This window comes from Necator americanus, chromosome I (genome assembly GCF_031761385.1).
Source record: "Necator americanus strain Aroian chromosome I, whole genome shotgun sequence".
NCBI classification, from domain to species: Eukaryota; Metazoa; Nematoda; class Chromadorea; order Rhabditida; family Ancylostomatidae; genus Necator; species Necator americanus.
This window is the reverse complement of record NC_087371.1, coordinates 10,510,953-10,526,392: the sequence shown is the minus strand read 5'-3', so window position 1 is coordinate 10,526,392 and position 15,440 is coordinate 10,510,953. Positions and strand designations below refer to the sequence as shown.

At 41.5% G+C, this 15,440-nt stretch overlaps 3 protein-coding genes across 3 annotated transcripts; 1 reads left to right on the top strand and 2 right to left on the bottom strand.

Moving 5' to 3' along the window:
- Positions 1-455: 455 nt before the first annotated feature.
- Positions 456-707, bottom strand: RB195_005088 (uncharacterized protein; the record flags this gene model as incomplete). The annotated part of the gene is made up of 1 exon (XM_064177381.1): positions 456-707. One exon carries the CDS (start codon positions 705-707, stop codon positions 456-458), a length of 252 nt encoding a protein of 83 aa, XP_064034506.1.
- Positions 708-4,679: 3,972 nt separating this feature from the next.
- Positions 4,680-7,663, top strand: RB195_005087 (uncharacterized protein; the record flags this gene model as incomplete). The annotated part of the gene is made up of 7 exons (XM_064177380.1): positions 4,680-4,709; positions 4,769-4,805; positions 4,873-5,057; positions 5,996-6,099; positions 6,393-6,543; positions 6,612-6,709; positions 7,540-7,663. The coding sequence occupies 7 exons, from the start codon at positions 4,680-4,682 to the stop codon at positions 7,661-7,663; spliced, it is 729 nt and encodes a 242-aa protein (XP_064034505.1).
- A 4,515-nt stretch (positions 7,664-12,178) lies between these two features.
- Positions 12,179-15,161, bottom strand: RB195_005086 (uncharacterized protein; the record flags this gene model as incomplete). The annotated part of the gene is made up of 7 exons (XM_064177379.1): positions 12,179-12,302; positions 13,133-13,230; positions 13,299-13,449; positions 13,743-13,846; positions 14,784-14,968; positions 15,036-15,072; positions 15,132-15,161. The coding sequence occupies 7 exons, from the start codon at positions 15,159-15,161 to the stop codon at positions 12,179-12,181; spliced, it is 729 nt and encodes a 242-aa protein (XP_064034504.1).
- Between the last annotated feature and the right edge of the window lie 279 nt (positions 15,162-15,440).

Here is a 15,440-nt window from a genome sequence, read left to right as displayed (position 1 = left end):
CAACGCTTCGGCTAGTGCTTACCTCATTTGCTGAAATTTGGTAACATAACATACCACCACGTACCACAACTATGAATCATAAGGATTTTCATAGGCGTCTTTGTTGTTTGAGGTCTCCATAACAGCTTCCGTATCGCATGAATCGAAGGCGCTCTTAAAGTTCTTAAATCGATGAAAGTAAGACGGAGCTGCATCATGTATTCCCGCGATACTTTTACGAGTTCTGAAACGGTGTGTGGTCAATCGTACTGAATCCTTTGCAAAACCCTGTTTGCTCGCATGGCTGTCCATCATCTAATGTTTTTTCAATTCTGTTTAGGATTACTCTTGTGAAGAGCTCGTAGATGACAGAGAGCAAACAGATTGGGCGATAGTTGCCGATGTGATGTGGATTTCCTTTCTTGTACAAGAGCATGGTCTTGCTGGTTTTCCATTGCTTTCTAACCTTCCGACAGTTAATGAGTGAAGAGCATAGCCAATGTGTTGATAAGGAGTGGCGGTGGGTTTTTCAGACGTTCAGAATTGATCGTGTTGGAGCCGAGTGAAGCACCATTCTCCACAGACATGATTGCATGTCGGACTTTGGAAGGAAGGACCTGTGGAATGGCATGTCCATCTTCCTTCAGATGATGAGAATGCAAAAGGGATTGCCCGTCGAAGAGAGAGAGAAGTGAATGACCTTCTTCATCCATTTTCTCGAATTTCATTCTGCATTCACATCTGATACTATGCAGTTACCCTCTCTTCCATATGGGCAAACCAATGCGAGTTGTGCAGAGGTTTGCATAAGCACGATTACGTACAAGCTGACCCTTGCGGTTCGCTGGTGGTATCTCCACAACCCTACCGTCGTTCTGTAAACTCGCTTTGCGTAGACAGCTGCGTACCGTTCTGCTTATATAATCATATGTATATCATATTTATTTAAGGTAGATTAGAGGAACGGAGTCGTGTCTGTCGAGTGACACAATCTCCAGTTGGGTATCCATTGGAAATAGCCACTTTGTGTGCCAGGTTTGCAAACCACATTTTTTCCTTGTTGCTCGATGTAACTCTTGCTTATGTAGTGGAGTTTTTAATTGCTGAAAGGTAGGGACTAAGATGCTTTTACTACTGGGTTTTCGATATCACTTGGTCTTCCATATCCCATTCCGCAAATAGATGTCCACATTCAAGAAAGCCAACCAGCTGTCTATTGGTTTCTCTCCTGTGAATTTAATCTGTGGTTGGTATGATTGAAGCACTCGTCCAATTCTGCCTGTGTCGGGCAAACGACGCAACAATCATCTATCCAACGACAATGCAGCAGTGGTTTGCGATCCAGTATAGGGTTTTCAATTTTTGACATAAAGACAATGGTGAGAGTGAGTGCCACCCCTTTGTCCCGTAGTTAGGCATGTTGTCGGTAGCTTTGTTAGGACCATGGAAAAATGGAGCAATCCAGACATTCGTTATGTCAAGGGGCTCTATGACACATTCAGGTCCAAACGACGTACTACAAAGTTGTTTGAGGAAGCTTTGAAGAAGGAACATCTCTGGATAAGGACTGTGTTAAGCAGCCAAGAAATTCTGTCTGTAGGGCCCACAATACCAATTATAATAGGCCTCACTTCAAAGTCACGTGGATCATTCGAAGCGAGACCATTTTCAGAGAGTTTAAGCGGTTTTAGCAAAAGATATAGGACCGAGTAATTCAATATTGAGACCTTTAATAAGGTCCGTTTGTAGCCATGCTGTCAATGTTATCCTCAAGATGTTGCCTTGTTATTGCCAGAAAACATGTCTAGTTCTCTGTATTGTAGTGCATGTCTAGTTCTCCTGATAAGACACCAAATTCCCCTCGTTTACCACTAACGGAGACCTTTGATCTTCCCAGCTGTATAGGAATTGCGAACCTAAGTCTCGGCGTTGGGCAACATAGAGTTTGGAATCTATGTGTTTTTTTTTTCGAAAAACGCTCCAAAATGGAGTATACGGATGTTGCAAACGCTCTGAACTTGTTATCTATGGTGGAGCTAGGGTCTGGTGGCTTATACATTGTGCGTGGGAAAGGTATGGAGAGAAAGGATGCTCGCTTAATAGCTTCCCTGTTTTGTCTTCCCTATTCTTCTTCTGCTCTCAGTCCCAACCTATCGTGAACTAATTGGAGGCCGCACACGATCTTGCGTGATACCCCCGGACTTATTGATTGAGCAGTTGCAAAACTAGGGCCGATATTCAAAATGGAATGCGCATCAGCTGAGATGAGTGCATCGCCAATCACAGAAACACGAAATTAATCTTGTACATTGTTATCGATAGCATTGGTGCCGTTGTAATCTGTACACACAGATGTCGTGCTAACAGGTTCGCTAGCCTTCTGGTGTTGCCGATGATCTTACAATCGTCTGAACACAAATGGATTACGACCCACCCACTATTCTCCTCCAAATGAGTCCCAGCACAAAACGTTCACAACGTTTTTCTTTGTACATATATTTCTGTAGCAACGAGAACATTTAATCCTGTCTAACCTTCAATACCATACGTAAGTGGTAGTAAAGTGTATCGTCTGTAGACGAATTTTGCTTCAACAAAAGAACCTCCTTTACTCTTCGAAGACAGCTTGCTGGCACATCTTTTAGCAGTGCCCATGTTCGACTGTCTTTGAATCTTGGCATAATTTCAGCAGTAATTCAGATTGCTTTGCTTGACCTGTAGCCAAAATTGGTGATGGTTTCGGGAAAATTGCTCAAAATGGTGCAGCCACTTATGGTGGGAGCAGGGTCGAGTAATAGCCCCGTCTATTATTGTGGCAGTTCTCGATGGTCCCATATTAATTTTGACCGCCATCTTCGCAGCGCCGCTTAGAGCGCAACGGCTTATGCAACCGCACCGTACTTCCTGTTGCTCTGACTCTACTACAATCATTTCCAAGACCGCCCGTGTGACATCAAAGGCATTTTGTGATGTTAGGGTCTCTATATAAAAATAAAAAGATAGACTTAGGGATATAGATCACGAGAAATGCAACTCAATTGTCTTAGCCGTCTCCAAAAACGGCATAAAAAATCGCCTAACCGAGTGAATTTTCACACAAGACAGCTAACAACGTACCATGTATCTGAGCCACACATACACTATGTAAGGCGACATAGGATCATAAATATATTTCAATGTCTCAACGCGGCAAAACATTGAGACAACAACAAAACTCCAACTAATTTATCAAACGAAGATGACGCTGAAGAAATATCGCTGTGTCTGAAATCTATTTTTGAGGATCCCAACAAAAAGGATAAAGGATAATGTTACTGGCGCATCAATCCACTCGGGATGCGCCAATGCGTTTTACTGCAAATTATGAGCGTGTTGGACTATTCAATGACTTGCGAGGGCCAGACGATAATCAAATCAGTGTTTTTATCTTCCCAGACGAGTCTGGTGCCAATTTATCGAGGGATGAAAGGTTTGGTTTGCACTACGGCGGTTTCAAATCATCGAGTGAGGGCTACTATGGACCTCTAACCGACTGCGCGCCACACTCGCCCCATATTACAACGAAGAAAAATGAAAAACGCCTCGTCGATGGCTGCAGAAACAACCCACATGCCTCAAGCAACCCCTAGTAATCATGTCTATTGCCTATGTGACATTAAATGCATAATGGCACGCAATTTCCGTAACTGTTCAAAGAAACAGCGTTAAAAAGGGGCCTATCGATGTCGATGAAGTAATCGCCTCATGAACACGTATGAAAGCATGAACAATGCTGGTGCTAGTGAGCTACAAACACACAACCAAATGTGGAAGTTTAGAAACCATTTCGAGTCAACAGTTCTTAAACTTTGGTCGCTATGGAGCCCTGAGAGTTCTTCCAAACTTTTAAAGAGCAGTAAAACCTCTCCTGTATAAGCTCTTCTCCTTATATCTTGCTTCTTGCATATGTTTTGGGTTGCTGTTAGAGGGAGGATATTATATTTATTGGTTTTTTCGGTTCCATGCAGTCCTTCACTGTGAAGGATCAACACTCCTCACAGTGATTGCCGGCGTAAATTAAAATGGAACGTCCGCTCTTTAGAGAATGAGCATGGACCCCTCAAGCAAACCTCAATATTTGTGCACTTTGCTTAGTCTGAATCAATGTCAACGTTACAGCTTCTATGTAAATTCCTTCGATGGAATACCGAGTTTATCATGTAGATATCTCGGAGAACATTGTTTAAGCGCGTCCGATACGACGCATTCTCAAGTACAGACCATATGCCTGCCGGTGTTTCCATAGAATTAACGTCAAAACTTGTCAAATTCTTAAAAACCAATTAAAGCCTTGAGAAATAAAACTATGCACCCACTCATGTTAAAATGCATCGCATTGAACATGATTTACTTTTCGTGAATTTCAATGTTCAATTTCCCAGTTACGAATGCAGTATTGAATCAAACAATCGAAAGCCAATGCCACATAGAAGTCAACATTTTTCGAATTTTTCAGCCACACAGAAGGAAAAAACACAATGGAGCAGAAGCCGATTATTCAAGATGTAGACCACATTCAATGCATTTAGCCTAAGGATACAAAAGATAAAAGCAAATATTTATCCATAAAAGATCACAATCAGAAAACGATCAATTTCATCACTTGAAACTCATATTCGATCTCTATAAAACAGGTGTGCCATCGTCATTTGCATTCAGTCATGGTCGTCGTCTTCTATATTGCAGCTGGGGTAGAGTTGTCGATTTCTTCATAGTGTCTCATTTCAACGATACGAATCAGATATTTTAGGTACTCCTTCTTCCCTCTACTCTTCCTCAAAATGTCGGTTAGTACAGTGCTGTCTTTTGTATGAAAGGATCGCACTAATTCTACACCAGAAACGTTCATTTCAGAAGATACCACCCCGAAAACGCTATGTAAAGGCGGCACATATAATGAGGAATACATTCGTGACTACGTTGTCCAACCCATCAACAATCATCGGTATGCGCTGTTGAGAGGATCTGAACCAAATGGACCGTGGAATGGAACAGCATATGGAAAGAAGTTCCCACTACCAATGACTATGAATAGATTGGTAAGTTGGAACCAGATGAAATATTTCATGTCTCGGAAACTGGAGGCAGTTCCGGTGGAATATGACGATTGGAGGAAGCACACCACCAATCTGAAGTGGTGCGGATTTCAGGTGGAGTATCGCATACGGGATCGTAGGTTATGTAGACGGGGGTAGTTTCGCTTATCTCTCCCTGCATCACTGCAAACAGCCGCTTCCAGAATGCTGTTTTGTATGACGCCATCTATTGCAACGCTCCTTGCGCCGCCTCCACCCTGCGATTCGTCGAAAATCAATTCGGACTGCCCCGATAGGCAGTTAGGGACACTACGCGTGCAATGGTGGCGCGCTGCAATAGAAGGCATCTTACAAACAGCATCCAGGGGCCGGCTTCTTGCAGTGATTCAGGGAGAGATGAGCGGAATCACCTCGGTCTCCATAATCTACGACCCCGTATACGGATACTCCACCTGATATACCACCCCAGATTCGTGGTATGCTGCCTTTAATGCAACTTTTTTTTGCATTGACTGTTCTGTGCAGAATCTGCGAAAATGGCGTGGGAACCAACCCAACGTGTTTTGTTTCTATCCGCACTGCAAAAACTCTTCCCGAAACCAACGGGTTATACCCATGTCAAGATGACCTGATAGTGTTGCGTTGAGCCGCCGATTCTACTCCATCGCTTCGGCAGCTTATGCAACTGCAATAGTCTTCATGCCGTCTCGAATATGCAACAAATGTTTCACTATGCTGCTTATTGCACAATCAAGAGAACCAAAATCATACCAGGGGTTATTTTTGAGCTGGTCCAGTTGCCATTTGAATTTGCCGTTTGAACGGTTATGTAAAAGACTCTGGATTATGTGTAAAATTGAATAGCTGCCTCAGTATAAGAGCAAGTACAAGGGAAAAGAAGATCAAGTTAAAGATGTGGAATAAAATTACGTTGAATTCAGGAATACGACTGCAGCCTTGAAGAGAAGGCTTTTGCTCTGTTGGCTGGCTGCTGTTCAAAGGACACTCCTGCCAGTCCGACTGGAACGACAGCCTTAACCTACCGGTACATTTATACTGACCTTAGTGATCGACCATAAAGTGTATAAGCACTCCATGTGCTCTTATTTAGCTTCCTTCTCTTCCTTTTTTACAATTTTTGGAATAACCACTAATCAAAGTAGAGAAACTAGTAGTAGATTTATTTTTAAAAGTTCATCTGCGTAGATAAAGACCAATTTTCACACGGTGCAAAAATGGTTCCGGATGGATGATGGAATGCGAGCTGAATATCTTTAGAAATATTTATAGTGAAGTGAATTTGCGCGAAGTTTCTTGGCTGAATAGAAAATGTTTCAGCATTGATCTGGACTACGACGATCCTGAGCTGTTCTTAGCTGTTTGGGGTTGGACTAATCAGATCAATAAGTTTGCGGTCAGTGATAATGCGATTGCCGACAAACGCGTTGTGTTCAAGAACAACGATCGAGATTTGTATGACTATTTGCACGTATGTTTAGCCTAATTTCTCCAACCTGCACACATTAGTAAGGGAGATAATAAGAAATTTTCTTCCAGTTAATGAGAGCCGTCAGCTCTAAAATTGGATGCGCGGATATAAGTTGCAGTAGAGGAGATGTGAGGATATATAGGGCAATCTGCCTTCTCAATAAGAAGTGAGTTTTTACTCGAATCAGCTCAACGGCTCCGAATCTGAACTTTCAGTAAGACTTCGGTTTCATTTGGAAAAGACGAGGATAAAGTCAGAATCGCAATATAATTTGCTTGTTTATTTAGTTGGGTGTTTAAAAAGAAGCTTATCTGTCCTACTTGTCTACTTATTTAAAAACAAATAGAACAGTTACTCCAACTAAAAATGTAGCGCACTTTGCTCTGCTAGTGCAGGGCGCTCGGAGACATTATTCTCGTAGCCATGATCAGAAAAGGGAGGGCAGAAGAAAAGATATCTACTAACTAAAACAAAAACATATTGTAGTAACGAACTGCAACATTTTGAAATATTGGTAGAGGCAGATGACTTAAAAGAAGACGAGGGACAAATTTAAATGGTCTGCAGAGATCGTCGAATAATATCTAATAATATCTATCCATCAAAAATACAGTTCCTTAATGCAAAATATAGTGAACAAGCAATAACTGTGCGCGCTATAAACGCTTTTCGCACCAAAAATACCAAAAATGCGTTCCGGTCTTCAAAATTCTTGGAAATAGCAATTCTTCCCTAAAAAGCACATTTACGAAACCTCATTTCACGACGAGCCCTGTAGCCGGAGTTTCTGTGAATAGTACCACTTGGTCTCACTCGGCCTTGAATGCTCATCTTTTTTGTTGTTGAACGCAAGATATTGGCGACGATGATCCTCAAAATCTCACACAAATAATACCTTCGATCGAAGAAATACTAATATTAGATTTGAACAAGTAGGTATGAAGAAACATGAGTGCGGCGTTGTTAGATTATCCAGTCTACTCTGTTCTCTTTCAGTCCTCTCGCGGATGGTGGTGTCGTCTACAATGTTGGATTAGGCGGTTGCGCTAAGGGCGGGACGTGCCAAGAAGGGGTCTGCGATCAGTTTGGATTTTGTGATTTGAGCAAAAAGGCTCGGTAAAGTCAGAAAACACAATTTCTCGTTAACTAATATCCATCGGAACCTTCTTGGATAATCGGCCAAATAAAAGGTTTCTTCCAATTTCTCTTTTATGCATTACCTATTATTGTTTTCTAGTCTTCCTATAATTCCACAGCAGAATTTCAGTTCAGAATGTTAAGCCAGCAGCTACGTTCTGCTTCATAAACAACTCATCTAGAGAGAGACGGTTAATGAGTCCTTAACGAACTCATCGTGAAAATATTACAACCACGTCTGCGAACAGGCAGTAATAACCGAATTTTTTTGTTGTTAAGAATCCAGTGAAGAGACAAGGAGAGATCCTAAGAGATTTCCTCAAACTTCCCATGTTCATGAGTATGCCTGAATTTGCTCACATACGTTGCCTTCAGGCACTTTTGAGAATTTCGCCGATCTGTTCGTACGACAACGTTTTCTCACTCCTCTGTCGTGATTCTGCTCGTTGTGTTGATTTTGAGATAAACAACATAATGAGACATGGATCGCATGGTCGCGCCAAGAGACCTGAGGATTAGTGTAGTTCCTAGGCGGCTGAAGCGGGGGGTAGAGTCACCGGCTACCATCGGGTTGGTAGACAGCTATTAAATTTGGTCCACAGCTATTAAATTTGGCCTGCAAATATCACTGGAGCAAGCGAGGACGTTGGGCGATTTACGACGATCGCAACCGCGTTGTTGCAAAAGTAGCCGCCTGAACAACCGCGCTGGCTCTCTCTGAATTAAAGGCATCACTCCACGAATCTGAGGTGGCACGGATTTTAGGTGGAGTATTCGTCTACGGGGTCATAAATTGTGGAGAGAAGGGTGATTCCGTCCATTTCTTCCCAATTGCCGTGAAAAATGGCACGGAAGATGCGGCGCATGCACAAGGCTGGCGCGCCCCAATCGAACTCGTTGTAGAAAATTGCGCGCAGGAACGCTCGAAGGTGTATCTTCCGGGCCGTTTTTTACAGAAGTAAACCGATATTTTAATTAAAACGGTTAAGGATCAATCCCTGACAAAAATGAGAGTTTTGCACATACCGAGTAGAGAGTTCAAAAAACACATCTATTATCTAGGAATGAACAGTTTTCCTATCATCAAAACAAAAATTTCGATGCTGTTACTATCATAAACAAAGCGAAAAAGGCATCTATAGCCGGAAAGAAATGGAAAATAAAACTAATGTGAAAGTCTTCACGAATTTCTGAATAACGATGCATAAAGTGGATAAAGTGAGTTTCATGCAATTCAATATTTCCTGCATTGCAGAGAATGCATTTTTCGGCTGCGCTTAAAATCTGTGTGACTTTGAACAAACTCCAATAACTCAGCTCTCAGTTTGCAGATATCTATTCGGTCTTCACTATTTTGTAGAAGAAAATTTTTGTCATCAGAATTCGTTTTCGCTTTTTTCCAGTTCGTGTTCGTTTTTTCAAAAGTTAGGTGAGGAAGAATTGAAAAATCCCCTAGAAACTCAATTTCTCAAATAGCTTCAGAAAAAGGCAGATATCTAAAGAAGGTAATTCAATTATTTTACAGCGCGAACATTCTCCCTACAAAACGCTTTCTTGCTTGTTTTTTTTCCTCTTTTCTGCAGTCCGTTATTCATCTTTATTTCAACCTAACAAAATCCCGTCAATCCAGTAGTCATTTCCAATCAGAACGCAGGATAATCTCATCTAAATCCAGCAAATAGTGTCAGTAAATGTCATTTAAGAAAAATTTCCGGTAAGATGATCTTTCAGTAGTCTCTTCCGTTTTCCAAAATTGAAGACGTCCGACGGGATCGAACTGCTCAGCCTCTGCAATCACAGTCAATGAGTTAAGTTTTGTCTAAGATGTGGAAAATAGCGGCGAAAATCCTTTTACAATGCAATTTACTTTCGTATTAGTTTTTTTCGTTATGATCGTGTTTTTCCAATTTTCAAAAATTGAAAAATTCCGGCGGGGATCAAACTTTTAATCGTTCGTGTTCATTGTCGATGAGTAAAACTTTGTCCAAATAGTAGAAAATAGTGTGAAAATTTTTTCAAAATGTTTTCTTCATCGTTCTTAGCTGATTTTATTCTAGAGAAATAATGAGTCTAGTGCGGATTGAAACCTTGACCACGTGTTGTCATTGTCAATATAAGAATTGTGTCGTCGAATACATGTTGGGAGCTTCCTATATTTTTAAACTTATATACGCACATACGTACTGACACACTTTTAATCCTTGCAGTGAGCTACCAGTGGCGTCTATAATATGTTATATATTTTTATTTCAGATGGAGCACTTTATATCAATATCCATTATAGTGCTATTTATTAAAGTTTACTTTGCATCATTTCAATTTACTTAATAGGCGTCCAATTTGTTTCATTAATTCTGTTTACAACAACTAATTTTTCATTCCTATATGTATTAGAGGGATCATTTTTAGAAGAGTTTCTTCCCGATTACACGTTTCACCCTGCACGTAACAAAGGATCATTAGGTTTCTTGTTCTCCAAAAGCTTGAAGTCAGGAGAGATTAGGAGGGGTGAATTTACTGTCTGGACATTCACCATTTACTTTAGCGTACCTGTGTGTTGTTGAAATCTCGTTTTTGCCATCAGGAAAGCATTTATTCCATGAAACATCGAAAGCTAATGCCAAGTAAAAGTCAACGTTCTCCAAATTTTTCACCAACGTCGGAACGAAATATAACGGAGCACACCCCGACTGTTTGACAAATAGACCAGATGGACCAGATTCAACGCATTAAAATCAATGACGCCAAAGTTAAGGACTTATGTCAATTCATAGTAGACAAAATGTGGAAACGATCAAGTTCAGTTCTTAAAGGAATGTTCGCTCTCGATATAACAAGTGCTTTATCGATATTTGCATTCATTCATGCTCGTCCTCTGCTCTAGTGCATTCGGGATAGAGTGGTCTGCTTCATCATAGGGCTATTGTAACGATACAAATCAGACTTTTTTTATGTGCTGCTTTCCCCCATCCTCCCTCAAAATGACGGCTGGTGTAGCAGTCTCCTTCGCCTGGGAGATAGTCCGCTAAATTTATGACATACTAAAAATATTAATTTTAGTACTCACGAAATCGACGTGCAAAGGTGGAAATTGTGATGAGAAGGTTCTCACAATCATCAACTAACGTCGCAGTAATTTACTATCAGGATGGGAAATAAGTAGACTACAGAACGGGAGATGATACAAAAAGCAGCTCCCAGAGGGAACGACTATGAAAGAAATGGTAAGTTGAAACTGGATAAAATATCGGATGTGTCAAAAACAGACGCTGCTGTGGTCGACCACAACACGTCTCCTGTAATTCTTCTTCTTCTGACTGAGCCACGATGAACGTACGCGATTGGAGTACGACATAACCAAAACTCATTCAGTCCGCACTGCTAGAACTTACCGCAAAAACAAAGGGGTATAATAAAAGGCATCACCCCACGAATCTGAGGTGGTATGGATTTCAGGTGGAGTATTCGTCTACGGGATCGTAGATTGTGGAAAGAATGGTGACTCCGTTCATTTCTTCCAAATTTCCGTCAAAAACGGCTCGGAAGATACAGCTTCGAGCGTTCCTGCGCGCTATTTTCTACAACGAGTTCGATTGGAGCGCGCCAGCCTTGTGCATGCGCCGCATCTTCCGTGCCATTTTTCACGGCAATTGGGAAGAAATGGACGGAATCACCCTTCTCTCCACAATTTATGACCCCGTAGACGAATACTCCACCTAAAATCCGTGCCACCTCAGATTCGTGGAGTGATGCCTTTAATTCAGAGAGAGCCAGCGCGGTTGTTCAGGCGGCTACTTTTGCAACAACGCGGTTGCGATCGTCGTAAATCGCCCAACGTCCTCGCTTGCTCCAGTGATATTTGCAGGCCAAATTTAATAGCTGTGGACCAAATTTAATAGCTGTCTACCAACCCGATGGTAGCCGGTGACTCTACCCCCCGCTTCAGCCGCCTAGGAACTACACTAATCCTCAGGTCTCTTGGCGCGACCATGCGATCCATGTCTCATTATGTTGTTTATCTCAAAATCAACACAACGAGCAGAATCACGACAGAGGAGTGAGAAAACGTTGTCGCACGAACAGATCGGCGAAATTCTCAAAAGTGCCTGAAGGCAACGTATGTGAGCAAATTCAGGCATACTCATGAACATGGGAAGTTTGAGGAAATCTCTTAGGATCTCTCCTTGTCTCTTCACTGGATTCTTAACAACAAAAAAATTCGGTTATTACTGCCTGTTCGCAGACGTGGTTGTAATATTTTCACGATGAGTTCGTTAAGGACTCATTAACCGTCTCTCTCTAGATGAGTTGTTTATGAAGCAGAACGTAGCTGCTGGCTTAACATTCTGTACTGAAATTCTGCTGTGGAATTATAGGAAGACTAGAAAACAATAATAGGTAATGCATAAAAGAGAAATTGGAAGAAACCTTTTATTTGGCCGATTATCCAAGAAGGTTCCGATGGATATTAGTTAACGAGAAATTGTGTTTTCTGACTTTACCGAGCCTTTTTGCTCAAATCACAAAATCCAAACTGATCGCAGACCCCTTCTTGGCACGTCCCGCCCTTAGCGCAACCGCCTAATCCAACATTGTAGACGACACCACCATCCGCGAGAGGACTGAAAGAGAACAGAGTAGACTGGATAATCTAACAACGCCGCACTCATGTTTCTTCATACCTACTTGTTCAAATCTAATATTAGTATTTCTTCGATCGAAGGTATTATTTGTGTGAGATTTTGAGGATCATCGTCGCCAATATCTTGCGTTCAACAACAAAAAAGATAAGCATTCAAGGCCGAGTGAGACCAAGTGGTACTATTCACAGAAACTCCGGCTACAGGGCTCGTCGTGAAATGAGGTTTCGTAAATGTGCTTTTTAGGGAAGAATTGCTATTTCCAAGAATTTTGAAGACCGGAACGCATTTTTGGTATTTTTGGTGCGAAAAGCGTTTATAGCGCGCACAGTTATTGCTTGTTCACTATATTTTGCATTAAGGAACTGTATTTTTGATGGATAGATATTATTAGATATTATTCGACGATCTCTGCAGACCATTTAAATTTGTCCCTCGTCTTCTTTTAAGTCATCTGCCTCTACCAATATTTCAAAATGTTGCAGTTCGTTACTACAATATGTTTTTGTTTTAGTTAGTAGATATCTTTTCTTCTGCCCTCCCTTTTCTGATCATGGCTACGAGAATAATGTCTCCGAGCGCCCTGCACTAGCAGAGCAAAGTGCGCTACATTTTTAGTTGGAGTAACTGTTCTATTTGTTTTTAAATAAGTAGACAAGTAGGACAGATAAGCTTCTTTTTAAACACCCAACTAAATAAACAAGCAAATTATATTGCGATTCTGACTTTATCCTCGTCTTTTCCAAATGAAACCGAAGTCTTACTGAAAGTTCAGATTCGGAGCCGTTGAGCTGATTCGAGTAAAAACTCACTTCTTATTGAGAAGGCAGATTGCCCTATATATCCTCACATCTCCTCTACTGCAACTTATATCCGCGCATCCAATTTTAGAGCTGACGGCTCTCATTAACTGGAAGAAAATTTCTTATTATCTCCCTTACTAATGTGTGCAGGTTGGAGAAATTAGGCTAAACATACGTGCAAATAGTCATACAAATCTCGATCGTTGTTCTTGAACACAACGCGTTTGTCGGCAATCGCATTATCACTGACCGCAAACTTATTGATCTGATTAGTCCAACCCCAAACAGCTAAGAACAGCTCAGGATCGTCGTAGTCCAGATCAATGCTGAAACATTTTCTATTCAGCCAAGAAACTTCGCGCAAATTCACTTCACTATAAATATTTCTAAAGATATTCAGCTCGCATTCCATCATCCATCCGGAACCATTTTTGCACCGTGTGAAAATTGGTCTTTATCTACGCAGATGAACTTTTAAAAATAAATCTACTACTAGTTTCTCTACTTTGATTAGTGGTTATTCCAAAAATTGTAAAAAAGGAAGAGAAGGAAGCTAAATAAGAGCACATGGAGTGCTTATACACTTTATGGTCGATCACTAAGGTCAGTATAAATGTACCGGTAGGTTAAGGCTGTCGTTCCAGTCGGACTGGCAGGAGTGTCCTTTGAACAGCAGCCAGCCAACAGAGCAAAAGCCTTCTCTTCAAGGCTGCAGTCGTATTCCTGAATTCAACGTAATTTTATTCCACATCTTTAACTTGATCTTCTTTTCCCTTGTACTTGCTCTTATACTGAGGCAGCTATTCAATTTTACACATAATCCAGAGTCTTTTACATAACCGTTCAAACGGCAAATTCAAATGGCAACTGGACCAGCTCAAAAATAACCCCTGGTATGATTTTGGTTCTCTTGATTGTGCAATAAGCAGCATAGTGAAACATTTGTTGCATATTCGAGACGGCATGAAGACTATTGCAGTTGCATAAGCTGCCGAAGCGATGGAGTAGAATCGGCGGCTCAACGCAACACTATCAGGTCATCTTGACATGGGTATAACCCGTTGGTTTCGGGAAGAGTTTTTGCAGTGCGGATAGAAACAAAACACGTTGGGTTGGTTCCCACGCCATTTTCGCAGATTCTGCACAGAACAGTCAATGCAAAAAAAGTTGCATTAAAGGCAGCATACCACGAATCTGGGGTGGTATATCAGGTGGAGTATCCGTATACGGGGTCGTAGATTATGGAGACCGAGGTGATTCCGCTCATCTCTCCCTGAATCACTGCAAGAAGCCGGCCCCTGGATGCTGTTTGTAAGATGCCTTCTATTGCAGCGCGCCACCATTGCACGCGTAGTGTCCCTAACTGCCTATCGGGGCAGTCCGAATTGATTTTCGACGAATCGCAGGGTGGAGGCGGCGCAAGGAGCGTTGCAATAGATGGCGTCATACAAAACAGCATTCTGGAAGCGGCTGTTTGCAGTGATGCAGGGAGAGATAAGCGAAACTACCCCCGTCTACATAACCTACGATCCCGTATGCGATACTCCACCTGAAATCCGCACCACTTCAGATTGGTGGTGTGCTTCCTCCAATCGTCATATTCCACCGGAACTGCCTCCAGTTTCCGAGACATGAAATATTTCATCTGGTTCCAACTTACCAATCTATTCATAGTCATTGGTAGTGGGAACTTCTTTCCATATGCTGTTCCATTCCACGGTCCATTTGGTTCAGATCCTCTCAACAGCGCATACCGATGATTGTTGATGGGTTGGACAACGTAGTCACGAATGTATTCCTCATTATATGTGCCGCCTTTACATAGCGTTTTCGGGGTGGTATCTTCTGAAATGAACGTTTCTGGTGTAGAATTAGTGCGATCCTTTCATACAAAAGACAGCACTGTACTAACCGACATTTTGAGGAAGAGTAGAGGGAAGAAGGAGTACCTAAAATATCTGATTCGTATCGTTGAAATGAGACACTATGAAGAAATCGACAACTCTACCCCAGCTGCAATATAGAAGACGACGACCATGACTGAATGCAAATGACGATGGCACACCTGTTTTATAGAGATCGAATATGAGTTTCAAGTGATGAAATTGATCGTTTTCTGATTGTGATCTTTTATGGATAAATATTTGCTTTTATCTTTTGTATCCTTAGGCTAAATGCATTGAATGTGGTCTACATCTTGAATAATCGGCTTCTGCTCCATTGTGTTTTTTCCTTCTGTGTGGCTGAAAAATTCGAAAAATGTTGACTTCTATGTGGCATTGGCTTTCGATTGTTTGATTCAATACTGCATTCGTAA